At 40.6% G+C, this 17,734-nt stretch overlaps 2 protein-coding genes across 3 annotated transcripts in view; one reads left to right on the top strand and one right to left on the bottom strand.

Moving 5' to 3' along the window:
- Positions 1-12,858, top strand: part of fbn1 (fibrillin 1) — a 64,231-nt gene extending 51,373 nt beyond the window's left edge. Inside the window, exons 52-67 of the mRNA XM_082534333.1 lie at positions 785-937; positions 1,060-1,122; positions 1,215-1,334; positions 1,425-1,544; positions 1,627-1,749; positions 2,274-2,405; positions 2,492-2,617; positions 3,232-3,438; positions 6,670-6,795; positions 7,013-7,135; positions 7,625-7,741; positions 9,534-9,662; positions 9,761-9,880; positions 10,339-10,570; positions 10,648-10,819; positions 11,242-12,858. Coding sequence (XP_082390459.1) covers positions 785-937; positions 1,060-1,122; positions 1,215-1,334; positions 1,425-1,544; positions 1,627-1,749; positions 2,274-2,405; positions 2,492-2,617; positions 3,232-3,438; positions 6,670-6,795; positions 7,013-7,135; positions 7,625-7,741; positions 9,534-9,662; positions 9,761-9,880; positions 10,339-10,570; positions 10,648-10,819; positions 11,242-11,628 — 2,450 coding nt within the window. The 3' untranslated portion in view covers positions 11,629-12,858. The remainder of the gene's footprint in view (positions 1-784; positions 938-1,059; positions 1,123-1,214; positions 1,335-1,424; positions 1,545-1,626; positions 1,750-2,273; positions 2,406-2,491; positions 2,618-3,231; positions 3,439-6,669; positions 6,796-7,012; positions 7,136-7,624; positions 7,742-9,533; positions 9,663-9,760; positions 9,881-10,338; positions 10,571-10,647; positions 10,820-11,241) is intronic.
- A 271-nt stretch (positions 12,859-13,129) lies between these two features.
- Positions 13,130-16,147, bottom strand: dut (deoxyuridine triphosphatase). Of its 2 annotated transcripts, XM_082534363.1 has the most exons (7): positions 15,537-16,147; positions 14,886-15,042; positions 14,631-14,722; positions 14,422-14,466; positions 14,247-14,321; positions 13,697-13,767; positions 13,130-13,261 (listed from the first exon to the last, which is right to left on the bottom strand). In XM_082534363.1, the coding sequence occupies exons 1-7, from the start codon at positions 15,643-15,645 to the stop codon at positions 13,205-13,207; spliced, it is 606 nt and encodes a 201-aa protein (XP_082390489.1). In that variant the 5' UTR covers positions 15,646-16,147; the 3' UTR covers positions 13,130-13,204. The 2 variants fall into 2 exon arrangements, with proteins under 2 accessions (XP_082390489.1, XP_082390490.1); XM_082534364.1 differs by lacking the exon at positions 15,537-16,147 and having other exon boundaries at positions 14,886-15,529.
- Between the last annotated feature and the right edge of the window lie 1,587 nt (positions 16,148-17,734).

The raw sequence follows: 17,734 nt of genomic DNA, 5'->3' as shown, positions 1-17,734 counted from the left end.
CTTTTTCATTTTCTTCTTCGTATTTTTCATGTAAAAACGTAGGATTCTGCCACACTGATTAGGAATAGTTTCTTCATTCTTTTGTGTTAGTTTCATGTCTTGCCCTTGAGCACTCTGGCACCACCAATTGCTCAAGCTCAGACCATTTATGCGTGTAACTTTTGAACCTCATGACTGATTGTTTTCCAAACTTTTCCCGAAATGTCACGGATGATTTTCGGACTAAGCCTGCTCATTATTCATTCATGTGGATTTTTGATTCTCAAGCTCTTTTGTCTGTTACAGCCAATTGTTTGTGGCAAAGCTTCCAGAAAATGAAAGGAGACTGAAACCAACAACAGAAACAAACAATCAGGAAGATGGTGATCACAGTGATTAACTTGCCATAACGACTCAAGACCCCAGTTTGAGAAAGCACGAAAAAATTTGAGTTGTTTGAAAAAACAGAGTTTTGTCATATTTGCCTTAATCAAATAATCTTTGTGCCTGGGAATCTTCTTCTTCAGGCTGAGGCTATAGTGAACCAACCAGCTATGGATTTACTGATTTATTGAATTATTCAGAGGCAACAAACTTTTCTTACAATCTTTACGGTTGTCAAATAGTTTCTCGAGTTATCTGAAAGGTTTTAGATTTTCAGAACCAGTTGTCCTCTGCCAAAACAAGCCAGACAGGATCCTGACTTGATATAGATTATCTTGACGACATTGCGCTTCTAGATATTTCATCCATCTGTTTATCACCATTCACTGTTCTTGCCTTCTCTATGTGTGTTATCCCATAGATGTCCGTGTGAACTACTGCTATACCAAGTTTGAAAATGGGCGCTGTCAGGCTCCAAAACCTCAAAACACTACCAAGGAAGTGTGCTGTTGCATCGGCATGCCAGGTCAAGGCTGGGGAGACCCCTGTGAAATCTGCCCCATCAAAGGACAGGGTGTGTATTCTACACATAAAACAGACACTGCTGCGCAAAACACATAGATGTGAGAAACCGCTCATATTCGTGTAAGCTCATGATCAAAACGTTTGATGACTTTTGACATCTGACGGTTCCAGAGGGGTATCGCGATCTCTGCCCTAACGAGGGATATCAACGTGGGCCAGATGAACATCCAAAAGGTAAATAGGCTGATAATAAATCTGCATTTTTCAATATCTCTGTTAAGGTTGTGGCATTTAATTTCAATCTGTGTTGACATTTCTGATTGTAGATATTGATGAATGCATCAATAATCCTTGTGTTAATGGCCAGTGCATTAACACGGACGGCTCTTTCCGCTGTGAATGTCCCATGGGATACCGCCTTGACATTAGTGGAGTCAGATGTGAAGGTCAGTCAGGTCATTTTCTTTTTTCTTATCCTCCTGATTGCTCTTTTAGTCATTCTGAGTCGCTTTTTTCGTTTTTTTTCTTCAACACAGACACTAATGAGTGCGACATTGGAAATCCCTGTGGAAACGGCACATGCACTAATGTTATTGGGGGATTTGAGTGTGCGTGCGATGACGGCTTTGAGCCTGGGCCAATGATGACCTGCGAAGGTATCCGAAGCTGTATCTGAGCCCCCGTTTAGGTCATGGGTGTCTTAATGTGTAACTTGTGGTTTTTCTGTTTCCGGTCCAGACATCAACGAGTGCGCCCAGAATCCTCTGCTGTGCGCCTTCCGCTGTGTTAATGTAGTGGGTTCGTACGAGTGTAAATGCCCAACAGGCTACGTGCTGCGGGAGGACAGGAGGATGTGTAAAGGTATAACAGTAAAATGACTCACCCGTGTAGTCAGAGTTCGCAGGTCCATTAACGGGAAAGCTCTGGTAGAAATTCTCACAAAAAGCCATGCCAGCACCTTCCATAAAGTTACATAACGCACTCTCGCACTGTTTCTGTGAGATCCTCAAGGGTTCTCTGTCTGGGATGAACTTAAATCACTCTGACAACTGTAACCCACCGAGTCTCTGTTTACACCTCTGATCTCTCATATACCTCGCACGCCATAGCAACAGTTGTATTTGGAGGGAAGTGGTGAGTCAGGAGGAACATGTCAGTGTCTATAACGTCACTGTTTACATTACAGCTCCAAACAGACCACCAACTACCCCACTACAACCCTGTTATCAATCCAGAGCTCAGTGTTGGATTTAGTGGTTAGATTAAACTCTGGCATACTTTGTCTGAGTGTCTGTGTTACGTTACCTGTTGCACAGGCATGAATGCACGTGGGCTTCTTGAGGCTTTTGCATCCACTTACTCTTACTATGGTGTTTGTCTTCCAGACCAAGATGAGTGTGCAGATGGTATAGATGACTGTGACAGCAGAGGCATGACCTGCAAGAACCTGATTGGTACATATATATGTATCTGTGCACCTGGATACACACGGCTGCCCAGTGGAGAGGGCTGCATGGGTAATTATCATGGTGTCGTAGGTGGTTTTACCTTGAGTACATTTAATATAGTATGCCTCTTTACACTGTGTGTCTGTCTGCTTTAGATCTGAATGAGTGCACGGCCAAACCGGGTATCTGTAAGAACGGCCGTTGTGAGAACACTGTCGGAAGTTACCGATGCAGATGTGACCAAGGATTCATTCCCAACCCCACTCAGACAGAATGTATTGGTATGTACACTGTCATCACTTTAAAAAGGCTGTAAGGTTATCATCAGAAGAGAACCCCTTTATCTTTAATTTGCTGCCAGATAGATGAGATTAGGAGTACATAATTAAAACAAGTGTTTGCAGTGTCTAGCCACAGAGACAGTAATTGATTAAAAATCATCCATGCTACTTAATAGTTTAACAATATAAATAATTTAGACATTAATGTGCTGTATGTGTTTTGGAAGAACAGCTGCTGAAGCTGAATTTAATGCTTCCATGGGAATTGAACTTTACCATGATGGTATCCAAATCTTCCTAAAATAAACAAGGGTCTGTTACTATCAGCAGAGGAGGAAGCAAGGAAATACTGCTCAAAGCCTTTCCTCCTAGTCTAAATATATAGTATAGCTCTGGATAGCTGTTATGTGTTGAGCATGGTGAGAAAACCTCCAGTGGGACTTTGTAACTGTATGGCTATCTTCCTCCTTACAGACAGTAGTGATATAGCAGTGTGGCTTATCTATTTATGTCTGCTGTGTGAGGCCAGGCCCTGTCTGGGTGGTTTGGTCTGCTTGCTGTTATTGTCTCGCTCTCACGATCCTTTCTGTGTGTGTGTCTCTCTCACCCTGCAGATAACCGTGAAGGCGTCTGCTTCACCGAGGTTCTGACCACTCTGTGTCAGATGACTTCTACTAACAGGGTCCCAGTGACCAAGTCGGAGTGTTGCTGTGATGGGGGCAGAGGATGGGGTAACAACTGTGAGCTCTGTCCCCTGCCAGGGACGACCCAGTACAAGAAGATGTGTCCTCTGGGACCTGGGTACACCACTGATGGAAGAGGTAGCTTAATGAGTATTTAGTAATCCACATTTACCTTCTACAATTCAGAAGCGTTGAGCTGGAAGTCACCGGATTTGGATGACACTGTGAAGTTATTAGCTAGTTCTAACTAGCTTTTCTAGCAAGGTTCATCGACTGTAAACAGACACAGACACCTTCTAATTAGCGCTTAAAATGCTCAATTTTCACTCACCAAAGCTGAAGCACTAACTTCTAGGACACTTTGCGCAGTTAGCCAAACAATAAACAATCATCATTTGAAAGATAGTTGAATTAAAAAAAAAAACATCCAAAAGGTAAAACATCAACACAGCTGTATAACTCATCTGTTCCTCGTGCTATATAGTTATCACTTTACTGGCACCAAATATCTGTATTTTTATTAAAATATGAAGACACTGATTTGATGTCCTTCTGAAAATGAACCAATTTTTGTGGTGAAGAAGATCAGGGTAATGTAATCAGAGATATTTAACTACACAACACACACTGCGGTGAATAAACACACTATTGTGCCATTTTTTCCTTCAGTTACCAAGGAGATTGGTGATTTTTTTTTAAATATTACTCTGTGGTTTATAGTTACTCTGTGATTTCCACATTGAAAACCACAAACATGGTTCGGCGTTTAAGTGACTATAATTAGCTGAGGTGAAGCCTAGCAGAAAGCTTCCGCTTACAGCAGTTTATGTTGGCAACCACCTATCAGTCACAATGGACATGGGCTTAATAAAGCTTAACTTTGAGTCTTAATACAATCTAAACAAGTAGATTATCACTAAATTCACACCCCATTCAGTGAGCACAGAGTAGAAAATTATCTATGACAGATTCTTTTTTTTGTACCAGGTGCTGTGTGTGTGTGTGTGTGTGTGTGTGTGTTTTCCCCCAATTCTAATTTTAGGCATTTTAACACAAGACAAAGGGGACTGACTCCATTTTGCAGCCTCAAATGGTCTAACGGAGGAACTTTTTGACACTTTGACTCAGTTTTTCAGTCCAGAGAAAATAGTGATCAAACATCAATCGATGAAAATAAATACTATGTATCTTTTTATCTGCTTTTGCATTAAGTATCCCTGTTGGTGTGAGTATATGCCAGCAGGCAGTTCCTCCCTCGCTGAACTCCCTTGACATTACAAGGCACAAAAGCAGCATTATTTTAATCATTCCCTATATGTCTGTATTTGGTCAATACAGATAACAATGACAAGGTCAGTGATCATTGTTTCTAAGTTATAAGGCTTTCTGTCAATTTTCAACCAGTAAATTGTGAACTTGGCCTTGACGACCTTGGTGGTTGTAAGCCAAATTTTAATAGACTGTTAACATGATCCCATTCTACACTCCTACAAGTTTTATCAGAAGTCATTCAAAACTTTTCAAGCTATCGTGTTTACAGACATAAAAAATTACACACACGCACTCAAACTAGAGATGGCACGATACCACTTTTTTATGTCCGATACCGATACCGATATCATAAATTTGGATATCTACCGGTACCGATATGAATCCGATATAGTGTTTTTTAATCAACAAAACTGTTTTTTAAAATATCTTGCTGCATTTTGTGTAAGTTCATACTCAAGTTTAAATAAACAACAACACTAAAGCTATTCTGTTATACCTGTATGTAAAAATACACTGCACCCAAAATATTTCATAGTTCAGCAATACTGAACAATCTAATAAACTTAAACCTACTTTATCCTCCCTATTCTGGTGTTTTAAATAGTACTTAGCAGAAATATTAAGCAACCTAACTAATAGGGTTGTAAACTCCCAACAAAAAAAAAATAGGGAACCACCCCCCACCCCCCACGTCATGATGCTTAATCGGCGTAATCAGCTTTAATTTGATGCAGTGTGGTAAAAAAATGCACAGAAATAAATTTATTTTCAAGAATAATTAAATAGATTCAACATCTTTCTTCAACAGAATTGCAGACTGCACAGATGGTATCTTCCCAAAGGAAAAAGTAGTATAGCTTACTAGGGTATATTAGACTTAACAGTTACTATATACAGTAATGGACTTCTATACATTTTACTTCAGATTAAAACTTTGGGTGTAAGATTCAGATAATTATTTATTAAAAGCTAGACATTTAAAATGAGAATAAGAAAAAAAAGTATGTCTTTGTGCCCCCTTTTCCCTGTTAATGCCCTATCGGCCCCCCTGGTTAAACTTTGCTAGATCCGCCCCTGCACAGTTACCAGCCGTCAGCTACGTAGAAAAAGATCCTGGTGTAGAAAGTAATATTAAATAAATTCTAACAACAGCTTATCAAGCTTAAACGTGCTGCTGTTGTTCAGCCGCTGGTTTCCTCTTTCTGGCACGAAGTGGGCGATGAACGAACAAGAGAGACGGACTCGCGACAGAAAAGCCGATCAGCTGATCATTGATCAGTTTCAAGATTGAAGTAGCAACAGGAGAGGGAGGGAGAGAGAAGAGGCAGTCGCTCCATATATCGGTTGTTAAGCTTAACGCTGGAATGCTTTACAAACATTCAGAGATGAACTTACACACTTGCTTTACTTCTCTCTGGGATCACTTCCTTGGAGATGAAATGCTAGTTTGGTAGCGAGGCTACAAATACACACAGCCACTCTATCACGTGAGCACACTGCTCCGACGTGCTACGGTTATGAGCCGAGTTACGCCATGTCGCAAGTTTTGTGAGGTGCTTTTTTTTAAATATTTAATGGATCAGATTACAATTTTTATTTCTCGCCAATATCCGATCCAGTAATTTACGTCAGTATCGGACCGATACCGATATGTAATATCGGATTGGTCCATCTCTAACTCAAACGCTGCAAAATAGTGCAAAAAACACAATACGGGACACAATACGATGAGTTGAGGCCCTAAAAATGGGGCCAGTGATTAATTTTTCTAAAACTGCCATTGCGTGTATGTAAACCAGAAACCAGACAATTATGAGTAGTGAAGGTTAAATAATATAAGATGGTTGTTGTTATCTGTGTTGACATCACTTGCAAAGCATTAACTTTTTTTCTGGTTAACAAAATTTGTAAGATCAGTGATTTTATACCCGAAATACATTTTTTTAATTGATGGTGCATAAAAGAACGCATAACAGATATTTCCTCCAACTTTTGTGGAACTATTCGGTCTTTTGATATGTAATTATTGTCAAAATCTGAAAGAAACCAAATCTTGAACTAACTTGAAGTAAGCTGGCGTTTCTCATTTCTGTCCAGATATCGATGAGTGCCGTGTGATGGGGAACTTGTGCAGGAATGGTCAGTGTATCAACAGTCTGGGCTCCTACAGTTGCATCTGCAAACCTGGCTACACTGCTGACATCACTGGCACGCAGTGTGTGGGTAAGGCTTAAATTCACCTCCAGTGTTTACACAGAATTGAAACCTCTCGTTCTCATTCCTGCTGTCTAGTAAAGAACCCAAACTATGTGGGTGGACTTCCCACACCACTCCTATGAAAAATGCAGCTCGGGTCTGTCTTTCTCATGATCTCTGTTTATGGAATTTCTGGCTACAGGATCTGTTTCTTTATTTTGAATCATTCTGCCTCTCCCTCTAGATGTGGATGAGTGCATACAGGCACCAAAGCCTTGTAACTTTATCTGTAAGAACACGGAGGGAGGGTACCTCTGTTCCTGCCCCCGAGGATACATCCTTCAGGAGGATGCAAAGAGCTGCAGAGGTAACTTGCACAAGCACCAAAAGAAGCCCGCAATTAAGCCCAATGGTTGTCACATCACTTGAGTTCAGCGATTTTCATGCTTGATTTAGTTTCCAGGTTGGAGCTGCTACATTCTGCGTTCTGCTTGCTGTCCTAAGATGCTCAATTTTAAATGCTCACTGCAAGTGTGCCCTTTGCCTTTGACACAGTGCATCTCTCTGTATCTGTGTTTATCAGGCGTGTTTATACGCCTAAACAAATAGTGCTCATAGTGTTCTTTATTTACCATAGTTTTAGCTTCCCCCTCTACAGTACCCCTCTATGTTTCCGGTGTCTAGTTCATTTGTAGGTCAGTGACTGTAGAAGGACTGGAATTTGCTTGAAAAAGAGCAGTCCACATACAGTAGAGCAAGTAGTAGTCTTAGATGACTGCGACCCCTGTATCTTAACTATGAAGTATGAAATAGGTTCAGTTGGGAAATTCATTCTTTATGTTGTTCTTGTTTACAGATCTGGATGAGTGTTCGACCAAACAGCACAACTGTCAGTTCTTATGCGTCAACACCATCGGTGGCTTCACCTGCAAATGTCCTGCTGGCTTCACCCAGCATCACACTGCCTGCATTGGTAAAAACACATATACAGTCTACACAGTCGTATACAACATCCGGTGATTTTTTCCCTTTAAATTCTGAATTGTCTTTAATCAAACTGCCTGTGTAGTCTGAATAGGATTTCACACAGACTGTTGGTCTTTTCAAAGAAGAATTTTTTAAAGTGTCATCCTGCCCAGCTCATAATAGACACGGGAAGCACTGTTTTGTCTATTTCTTTATATACCCATTAAATGTTAATGGACTCTGGCGGATATCACACTGATCTTATTAGGCCGGTCTGGTTTGTAGTCATGGCAGCTTAACAATGCTTGTTATGGAACATTGCAGTAGATCGCCATGACAACTCCAAGCCTTTTTTCCAGACCATAAAACGGCACCCGAGACCTCACATCAAATCAGTGTCAGGGAATCCTCGGGTTTGGCTTTTTTTAGAGTGTAACCCAAATGGCACACAGCAGGTGTGGATGTGCTGTTAGTCTACGAGCAATGAGCTGGGAAAAACATGACTGTGACGTAAAGCTGTTGTTCCAGTCATACTATGATCGCTGTTTGCCAATATTTAAGAGAAAGTGGTACAAAATGAACCTCTGAGTCATAGGAGGATAGTGTCATTTGGCTGTAGATTCCAAATATGCTTCAAAGTTGACCTAAATTGTTTTTCCTTATTTCAGTCATATGTGTGATTCACTAAGGTGGATGCTCATCAAACAAGCTGTTCAGTGGGGAAAGTAGTGGCCGTTTCCAGACATATTATAGATGCTACTCTTCTTCTCTCCCCAGCACATCTATTTTGTGCATGTCCAGCACCATCATTTTTTTTGTTCTTCAACTCTGCTAGACTAGCTTGTGTCATTTCACGTGTCGACACAATCTTTGTTTTAAATGACCCCTCTTTCAATCAAGCCATTTTGATCCTTTCCCTTTAAGCCATCTTTCCTGTAATTGGCTGCCCCTCATAAACAGTGGGTGGGTGTGTCTGCTATAATCACCGACCAAATTAAGAATATCCAATGTCCTTGACATCTTACAGAAACAAGAGTAAATAAAACAGTTTGAGCATTTACTAACATGCGGTTTGCTTGTACATGCACAGATTTTATTATGTGAATCTCTACCCGTGTTTAGCATGAATCCACAACTGTAATACTTTACATCCACTGACACCAGTAAGGAAAATCATAACGTGTCCACTTTAAATCAGCTTTGAAACCCATAGTTGGGTTGCCTGGGGACAAAGTAGACTATCCTGCTATGCTTTAGCATTATGTCCCACGCACTGATTGTTTCTTCAAATGAAAAGCTAAACTGCAAACGTGTTAGCAGTCTTTCTAAATCTCAACCAACTGTGAAAAATAACAACACATTTAAAAGCTGAGATTTAGAGATTACTCTGTTTCCCAGCATGAACTTCAACGTTGTGTTCAGATTTACACAGATTCCAATCACAACAATCAAACCTGTTTCTCAAACACCCACTTCTACATTTTTTCCCCCGAAAACTCTTGTTAACGAGCGCTGGCTTTTCTTTTATTCCCAAGGTCAGGAATTCAAATTTAAATATTTGTTTTTGCCACTTCTGATCTGATCTTCGTTCAGCTGATTAGGGATTTTATTCTTGAACCCCTTTCAGACATCAAGACAGTTTGTACCAAGAGTTTACAGTAACCTGACCTATTTTTAGAGGCCGGTGCCAACTGTGAATGAATTTTTATTGACTCAGCAAGTCCAAATCAGGGTAATGAGCCTTTATGCCATGTTTCCAGTTTTACCCTTGTCTGAACCTTCCCTTTTTGTCCATGCAGACAACAATGAATGCGCAACAGACCCCAATCTGTGCGGCTCCAGTGGCGTCTGCCAGAACACGCCAGGCAGCTTCAATTGCGATTGCCAGCGGGGATTCTCATTAGATCCTAGCGGACAAACCTGCGAAGGTCTAAAAACAATTTGTTCCAACCCAGCATCAGCTGATTAATCACAGGAAAAGACTCTGAGTAATTTTGTGTTGTGTGTGTGTGTGTGCGTTTGACAGATATGGATGAGTGTGACGGCAATCACAGATGCCAGCATGGCTGTCAGAACTTAGTAGGTGGATACAGGTGCAGCTGTCCCCAAGGCTACCTGCAGCACTATCAGTGGAATCAGTGTGTTGGTAAGTTATACCGCTGTCCTCTTTGACAGCAAATATAACAATTCTTTCATTTTGGAACATCCTCATGAATTGGTTGCTAAAATATCAACCATATAGCCTTGAAGTTCTCCAATAGAGTCTATTTTATTAGAAAATCTTCTCAATTTATTGTGTTAGTGCTAATGAACGATTGAAGTAGGTAAAAAATCAAATAAAAGGTAGGGTAACATCAAAAATGCATTTGGTATGTAAAATAAGTAGGAATAGCTAAGTTATCGAGAAAGCAATTATATGTACTGTGTGTGTCCTGATGTGTGCACCGCCGAATAAACAAGTGGTGGTTAGTTAAATCTCTAATTTTAGTTTGAATGTCTGCACATATTTACGACATTCATTGCAGGCTTTCCCAGTATTGTTTGTCTCTTTTAACTGGAATGACCCCATGTTTGTTTACTTCCCGTCAACTTCCTGTGACCCAGATGAGAACGAGTGCCTGAACAGCCAGATCTGCGGGGGAGCGTCGTGCCACAACACCCTGGGGAGTTTCCGTTGCCTTTGCCCCACCGGCTTTAACTACGAGCAGACCGGCGGAGGCTGCACGGACATCAACGAGTGCTCCACGAGCCAGAACCCATGCAAGTTTGGCTGTTCAAACACGGATGGAGGCTACTTATGTGGATGTCCACCTGGGTACTTCCGTGCAGGACAAGGGTAAGTAAACGAGCGAATGCGGTGGTAACGTTTCCTCTGTGTTTATAGGTTACTGATGGCTTTACTTTTGCTTTCAGACACTGCGTCACAGGTTTGGGCTTCACAAGTCCTGGACAGGGAAGTGAAATGGAGGATAATTCCCTCTCACCCGAGGCCTGCTACGAATGTAAAATCAATGGCTATCCCAAGAAGGGACGCAAACGTCGCAGCATTAACTCAACACAGGAAAATCCTCTGGAAGACATGCAGGTATGTATGAAGCCCACTGTCCCCTGTATTTTTTTAAGAGAAATTGAAGGTTTTGAAAAGTTGATGGATTCTATAAGAGACACTACGTTTATATTTCACTACTTTAAGTCTTAATAAAATAAATAAATGAAGGTCCCTGATTTCTTACAAAGAGTTTTCCCCTCTATAGCAGGGAAAGGCCTTGTAACAGAAATGGGACCAAAACCTTCATGTAAAAAAAGGAACAACTTTGTGAAAATCAGTATTAAATGACAGATCTACCAACTGATTACAAGTCTTTTTTTTTTTCATAATGTCTCCAGCGTCTAGTCAGACTTTAATTAACACTGATTCACAGATTCACTCTGCTGTGTTTGCACACGACTTTACTATTGGACATCTTTAGCCTCTAAACTCAGCCAGACCACATTTTCTCTTTGCAGCTAACTGAGACAGAGGCGGTCAGCCTGGCCAGTGTGGACATCGAAGACACTCTCCAGTTCCACCTGAACATCAGTGACCTGAGTAACCGCGACCACATCCTCGAGTTTACCCCGGCCTTAAGCACACTGAGCGACCATGTGCGTTACAGCATCGACTACGGGAATGAGGAAGGCTACTTCAAAATCAACCAGCGGGAGGGTGTCAGCTACCTGCACTTGAGCAAGAAGAAGGGCCTCGTGCCAGGCGCATACTACCTTCAGATCAGCAGTATGCCCCTCTACAGGAAGAAGGAGCTGGCTGAGCTGGAGGACCAACATGATAAAGACTACCTCACAGGACAGCTGGGAGACATACTGAAGATGAGGGTGCAGATCATGCTCCATTAACCATCACAAGACTGAGAGAGGCGGATGTTGCCAGCAGCTGCTAATCCAGTGTCAAGCTCACAGTCCCTCCTGAAAAAGGCCAAACATTTCTGACTCTGGTTCAGCAGCTAAGGGTTAACGTCTACTCACTCGAAGGGCTCGCCACCAAAGAGACAAGACGGGGGTGGGGGTGGGGGGGATGGACTGTTCTGTGTCATTTGATCACCAAAGATGATTCTGCATATCATAGGTACAATTTCTGTGGAAAGTATCCACCGAAGGTGTGAAAGATTCCAGTCGAAATAAAAAGCATATCACCCCGACACACCACTCCAGCTGCGTTTAAAGCACTAGAGGGTGTGGATAGGGTTTGTAATTGTATGGTTTAATCTTGTATAATGATATGTGGAATCGGATGCCGCATTGAAGGGCTTGTGGACTGCAGAAAGCTCTAAGGGCCAAGTTTGTTTGTTTTCTTAGAACTCAGCTTAAGTGGCGGGGGGATAAAAAGAAAGAGGCGAGTCCCAATAGTCTGAAATAAATTCATTTCCTCCCCTCAGGTAAATGACTATCAAACCTGGATACACACATTTCTTTGTTTCCCCAAATAAGGCTTAGGAGAGGAGAGGAACCCATTGTGGACTATTGAGATGTAGCTATGTCGGAGGTTGAACAACTCCTACCGCGTATTTTTGAACTATGCTTTTCCATTTTCCTACTGACTAGAATAATTCATATTTACTGGTGCTAGCAACACATCCACATAGACTTTTGAATGCACTCAGTAGTGAACAAGGCACAATCCCATTGGCCTTTCTGAAGGTTTCGTGTCTTTGCAACAGTAACAGCTAGCTTCATAGCCTGCCTGCTCTCCTCTATACTACATGTAAATTGTGTTTATACTGTAATAATCAATGCCACTTTTAATCTATGAAGCTTTTGTAAACTAGAGGATACCCCTGGAATAGAGGGGAAGGGGTTGTAATGGTGCTTATAATGACCAACTACTTCCTTTGTAAACTGTGTATACATACAGACACACACACAAACGCACACACAAACCACATTGATGATGCCAAACCTGGGCCTTCATGATTATGCACTGAGGTCTTCATGGCCACATATTCTCTCACAAGTCAAAATCAGTGCTGCATTGCAATGGACCAGCCTGACACCAGTCTGTGTTCCATGTACACATCAGTGAGGGTTTAGATGTAAATTCACAATAAAAACATTTTTGGAGTACATGTACTCACTGCTGTGTTTCCCCCCCTTTATCTGAATTGTATTACCATTGTAACCAAGTTGAGCAGGCACCTATATGTCCTCTTTCTGCACACGTCTGTATTAAGTAAAGGGAAGTTACCAAGTCTCTGGCGAATGAAATAGTTAGAGCAGATTACATTCTTGTGTATGACTGCCCCCATGTGGCCATATGGAAGAATAGCTTTGTTGAGAATTTATAACTTTAGTGAACTTTTACTAGGAACGCATGGTTTTAAGTCCCAGCAAAACTCTAGACTCAAATATAAAACAAAACTTTATTTCTTATTTTATCAAAGTTAAGACTAACATATTTTAAAAACACATGAGGGTTTCAGTTGGTTCCAGTTGATCCAAAACCTCCAGCGCCACGGTCTGTTTCATCGAGTGTCTAAAACAGAAAAGATAAATAAATAAAGGCAAACACTTGGATTTAAAGACTAAAACTAATCTGAAGAAATACACAAGAAAACAAATGCATTATTAAACCTTTATTATTTCTACATAGTTTTCTTTTTCCTACTCTGAACACAAAGCGACTTCTTTAAGCAACCTTAAAGAAGACTAATTTTCTGGTTCTGAAACTCAGAGGATGAGATTCAGCTTTATGACAATTTCTGTGTCACTTGTAGTGCTGTTCACGTTCATTTTGTTTCACAGACATAAGCCTAGACATCTTTAAGTAGAATAGCCTATAATAATTCAAGAGCAACCAAAAATGGCAGCTTCTAATAGCCACACAGCTGAAGCTTCGCATCTTTTCATGACCATCTATGTTGCACCGGTTTTAATTAGATCTACCCAATAAACTCAACTTTGAATTTACCTCTTGCTCCACCAGATCTGGGTAGCAGATCTTCTCACACACCAGCTGAGCAACTCTGTCGCCCTTTTTCACTGTAAGGTTAAAAGGAAGCAGATGAGATAACCTTTAAATCTGACTGATCGATAAAAGTATTCATATCAAGCGTTTATGTGTATACTTTCATTATTAAGCTCCAATAGGCTGAAAAGTGTCAACAGTAAAAATATTATTTATTTTTTGTCTTAAATGAAATATAAGCAATATATGTGAAGCTCAATTTATCATTCTCAGATCACTTTTAGACCTTTTTTTGGTCTTCAAAGTGAAGCCAATAGCTTAAATAGTCTTTCACACAAATACCAATTTTTTTTTTTTTTTTAAATCACAAATTTTACTGATAAATAATAGCTGATAATTGCATCATTCTTTTAAAGTATCCAAGTCTACTTTCGTACCATACTGCATCTATATTAAGCGGAGCGCATGGATATCATCCCCTAATCTGATTACTTTCATTGGTTACTGTGGTTATGAAAGACTGACAATATACATTATTGTCACCATAACTCACCTTCAAACGTCTCTTTGCCAAAGTTGAACAGCACAACACCAACATTTCCTCTGTAGTCCTCATCTACAACTCCAGCTGAGGAGAACATGCGACACATAACACAAATTAAAATGTCATGTCTGTACACTACTGGGGTTAACTTGCAATGATTAGGTCAGATAGCTAGCTAGCTCACCACCAACATCAATGAAGTGTTTTGCTGCCAGTCCAGATCTTGGTGCTGGGGAGGGAAAAACCACAAAAAGACAGTTACAGGCGACCTGGTGTTTTACAACTGGTGCACAAACAGGAAAGACTAACACGAGTTCACACAACAGATAACTCAAATAAAATAAAATTAAAAAACCCCAAAAACAAATAAAAATTGAATAGAGAGACACTCACCAACTCTCCCATAGTAGCCATGTGGAACTGCTATCTGAATGTCTGTCTTTACAATGGCCTTATCCATAGGAGGAATGGAGTAATTATACGCACTGTTAAGTAAAGACAGTAAAGGTAAGCGTATCTGCATTTTTAAAATAATACTTTAAGTTAAAGGTACAATCAGACTTAAATATACATGCACACACATCAACAGTCACAAATTAGGCATCTAGTGAACCTAACCTAACAATTTCAGTTTAAAGAGTTACTAACCTGTAGAGGTCATAACCTGCTGCTTTAGCTGAGCCTCTGGTCGGGGTCGTAGCATGTTCAGAAAGTTTTGCAAATTTGAGGACAGGTCTTTCCTCTGCAGGGTTTGTTTCTGTCTTTGTTCTCTTTGATGGAGAAACTGCAGAAGCATCTGTGACTTCTAGGACGGGCATGTTGGCAAAGTATGCACAATTAAAAACCTACAGTACAATAAAAAATTAAAACCTACTAAAAACTAAGTAATTGATAATTAAAGGACGACACTACAAACTTCCACCAACAATCTGCTTCAGTGTGTTCCCGGGTCTGCGAGATTATTTGTATGAGATTCCCGCGTTCAGTCAAAGTAGTTAACGTGAGTTTTCTCGCGAGAGTTACTAATATAAATATTTCGAACTTCCGGTGGAAAAATATATCAGCCTACAAAAGCAAAAAGGAAATCGTTGACATAAGCCTTATACATTATATATCCGAACAAAGCAGAATGACTGTTTCGCTTACGTGGTTCGAACACGACAAACAAGAAAGAAAAGAACATGACCAAACCAAAGCAGACAGTTACAAAACGCTAGGCAGGCTAGCAAAGCTAATGCCACTAAGCACTTCCTGGCGTGTCGGTCATGGTGGTGTTATCGCTCGTAATTTCTTGCTTGCCTTTATTTTTAGTTGTCATTTGAAAGTGCAGTTCTTTCCCCAAGAAACGCGGAGCAGCGTTAAAAACCCGCGAGCATAGTTGAAAGTCCTTCAGCAGTATTCGGGCCATACTGTTAATAATTTCGTTTTGCAGGTTTCTCAGGTTCACGAACGCCGCACTCCCCCCCCCCCCGTGTCTCGGAGCAGCTCTAAGCTTCAGCAGCGTATAAAGTACGCAAACGATTTGATAGGCTAGAACCAAGAAACGAAACACGATTTATATACTCTTCGTCGTATCGACTCGCAACCCAGTTCTGGTTGATAGGGTATGTTTTTCAGCTTTTATGCTCCTTATATCTGGAACAAACTCCCAGAAAGCCTCAGATCAGCTGAAACACTCAGTTTATTTAAATCCAGGTTGAAGACTCACCTGTTCTCAGCTGCATTTGAATAAAGCACCAAATCCACACTTTAAGCTTAAATTTCAAAACTTACATTTAACTACTGATTTTATCTACTGTTCTGATTTTATCTGTTTTGATTTTATATACTGTTGTTTGTTTGTTTGTTTGTTTGTTAATTAGTTAGTTAGTTTATTTGCTTGTTTTAATCAATTTTAAATCATGCTTTTTATTTGTTCTTGTTTCTAATGTCTCTGTAAAGCACTTTGAATCACCTTGTTGTTGAATTGTGCTATACAAATAAACTTGCCTTGCCTTGCCTTGCCTATGTTTTTAAATATAAATTTAATTTGCTGTCACAGCAGCTGGGCTAGTTCAAATCGTGGCATCAGCACCGAGATTTGGCATTATCCCCAAACGCTGCTGCATCATACCCAAAATGCTGTGCAGTCATCTCCAAAGAGCAGGACATCTCCTACTCCATATGCCACAGCATGACCCCTACATGCCGTCATAGCATCTGAACGTGCTGGTATCACGATTTAAATCAGAATCAAAATATTTTATTAATCGCCAAGGAAATAATGTCGTTACATTTGCTGTAAGACAATAACAGTAACAAACTGAACTAAATTTAATAATGTAAAAAGAGCATGTGCAAAAGAGTCTAACTATTGCACTGTGTAGTGTGCATTAGATGGGCAGGATTACTGTGGCCCCTAGAGAGTTTGTACATGCTTTGTCTCTAGGGACCACCGTACAGGATTGATTTCTTGCATCGTTCTTTGGTGCATTTGGGTAATTTCAGTCTTTCACTGAATATTCTCCTGTGACTGGCCAGCATGTCATGGCGAAGGTGGGAGGTATTATCCACCATTGTCCTTATCTTGGACAACACCCGCCTCTCTGACACCACCTTAAGGGAGTCCAGCTCCATCCTCACAACACTACTGGCGTTTTGGATCAGTTTTATTGAGTCGATTGGCATCTGCGACTGACCACAATAGCAGGGTGGTATTGACCACAATAGCATAGAGGATGGTACTGACCACAACAGACTCGTAAAAAATCCTGAGCATTGTCTGACAGATTTTAAATGATATGGTATGATCACCTTAATTCGTCAACACAGCCTGAATTCTTCAGGCATTTTGAAGCTGTTTTTTGGAAACAGCTTCGCTCTGTTCTCTGGCAAGATGATTCCGTGCTACTTAAGTAAAGTTAAGGTCCAGGATCTGGTGAGGCCAATCCATGACTAGTGGTGCTGTTTTTCTATCTAGGTATGCTTTTACTGGATTGGCCATGTGTTTGGGATCTATTTAAAAATTAAGCTATTGGCAATCAGATGCTTTCCAGATAGTAGCTCAAAATCTGATTTTTCTTGGTTCTTGAGTGTATTGATTTTGACAGGATCCCATATATCACAGACTGAAATGCAGTCTTAAACCACAGCCTACGAATGGCTATAGACACTCATTGTTGGACTCCTTGCCTTCTCTGTATACAGTGATGATTTGAACCAAAAGTGTCAAATTTGTTTCCTCAGTCCATAAGACCTGGTACTACTGATTTGATCTTGTGTCATTTGGCATACCTCCATCTAGTCTCCCTGGTCACAACTGAAAGGCCAGATGCATCTCTCATATTCTGGATCAGCTTTTTAGGAATTAAGTTGTCTGTTACAGTCTTTTTTTATGCTTGAATGATTCCTAGATCACTGTTAAACAACTTAAACAAACAAACAAAAACATGGTCAGGTACAAGGACTGGCCTGAAAATGACTGAAAAAACAGCCGATGTTCAAAGATCATACTCAGA

Source organism: Aulonocara stuartgranti (genome assembly GCF_965226115.1).
Source record: "Aulonocara stuartgranti genome assembly, chromosome: 1".
Taxonomy (NCBI): domain Eukaryota; kingdom Metazoa; phylum Chordata; class Actinopteri; order Cichliformes; family Cichlidae; genus Aulonocara; species Aulonocara stuartgranti.
Note: the sequence above shows the minus strand (reverse complement) of the source record. Positions and strands in the feature narration are given on the sequence as shown.

Bases quoted from the DNA above. Each gene is read 5' to 3' on its own strand.
- dut (XM_082534363.1), bottom strand. From the start codon at position 15,645: ATGGCCCGAATACTGCTGAAGGACTTTCAACTATGCTCGCGGGTTTTT. The intron at 14,322-14,421 runs GTGAGCTAGCTA...TGTTCTCCTCAG, and splicing joins ACACTTCATTGATGTTGGTG to CTGGAGTTGTAGATGAGGAC. The intron at 13,768-14,246 runs GTGAGTTATGGT...TTAACCTTACAG, and splicing joins TGGCAAAGAGACGTTTGAAG to TGAAAAAGGGCGACAGAGTT.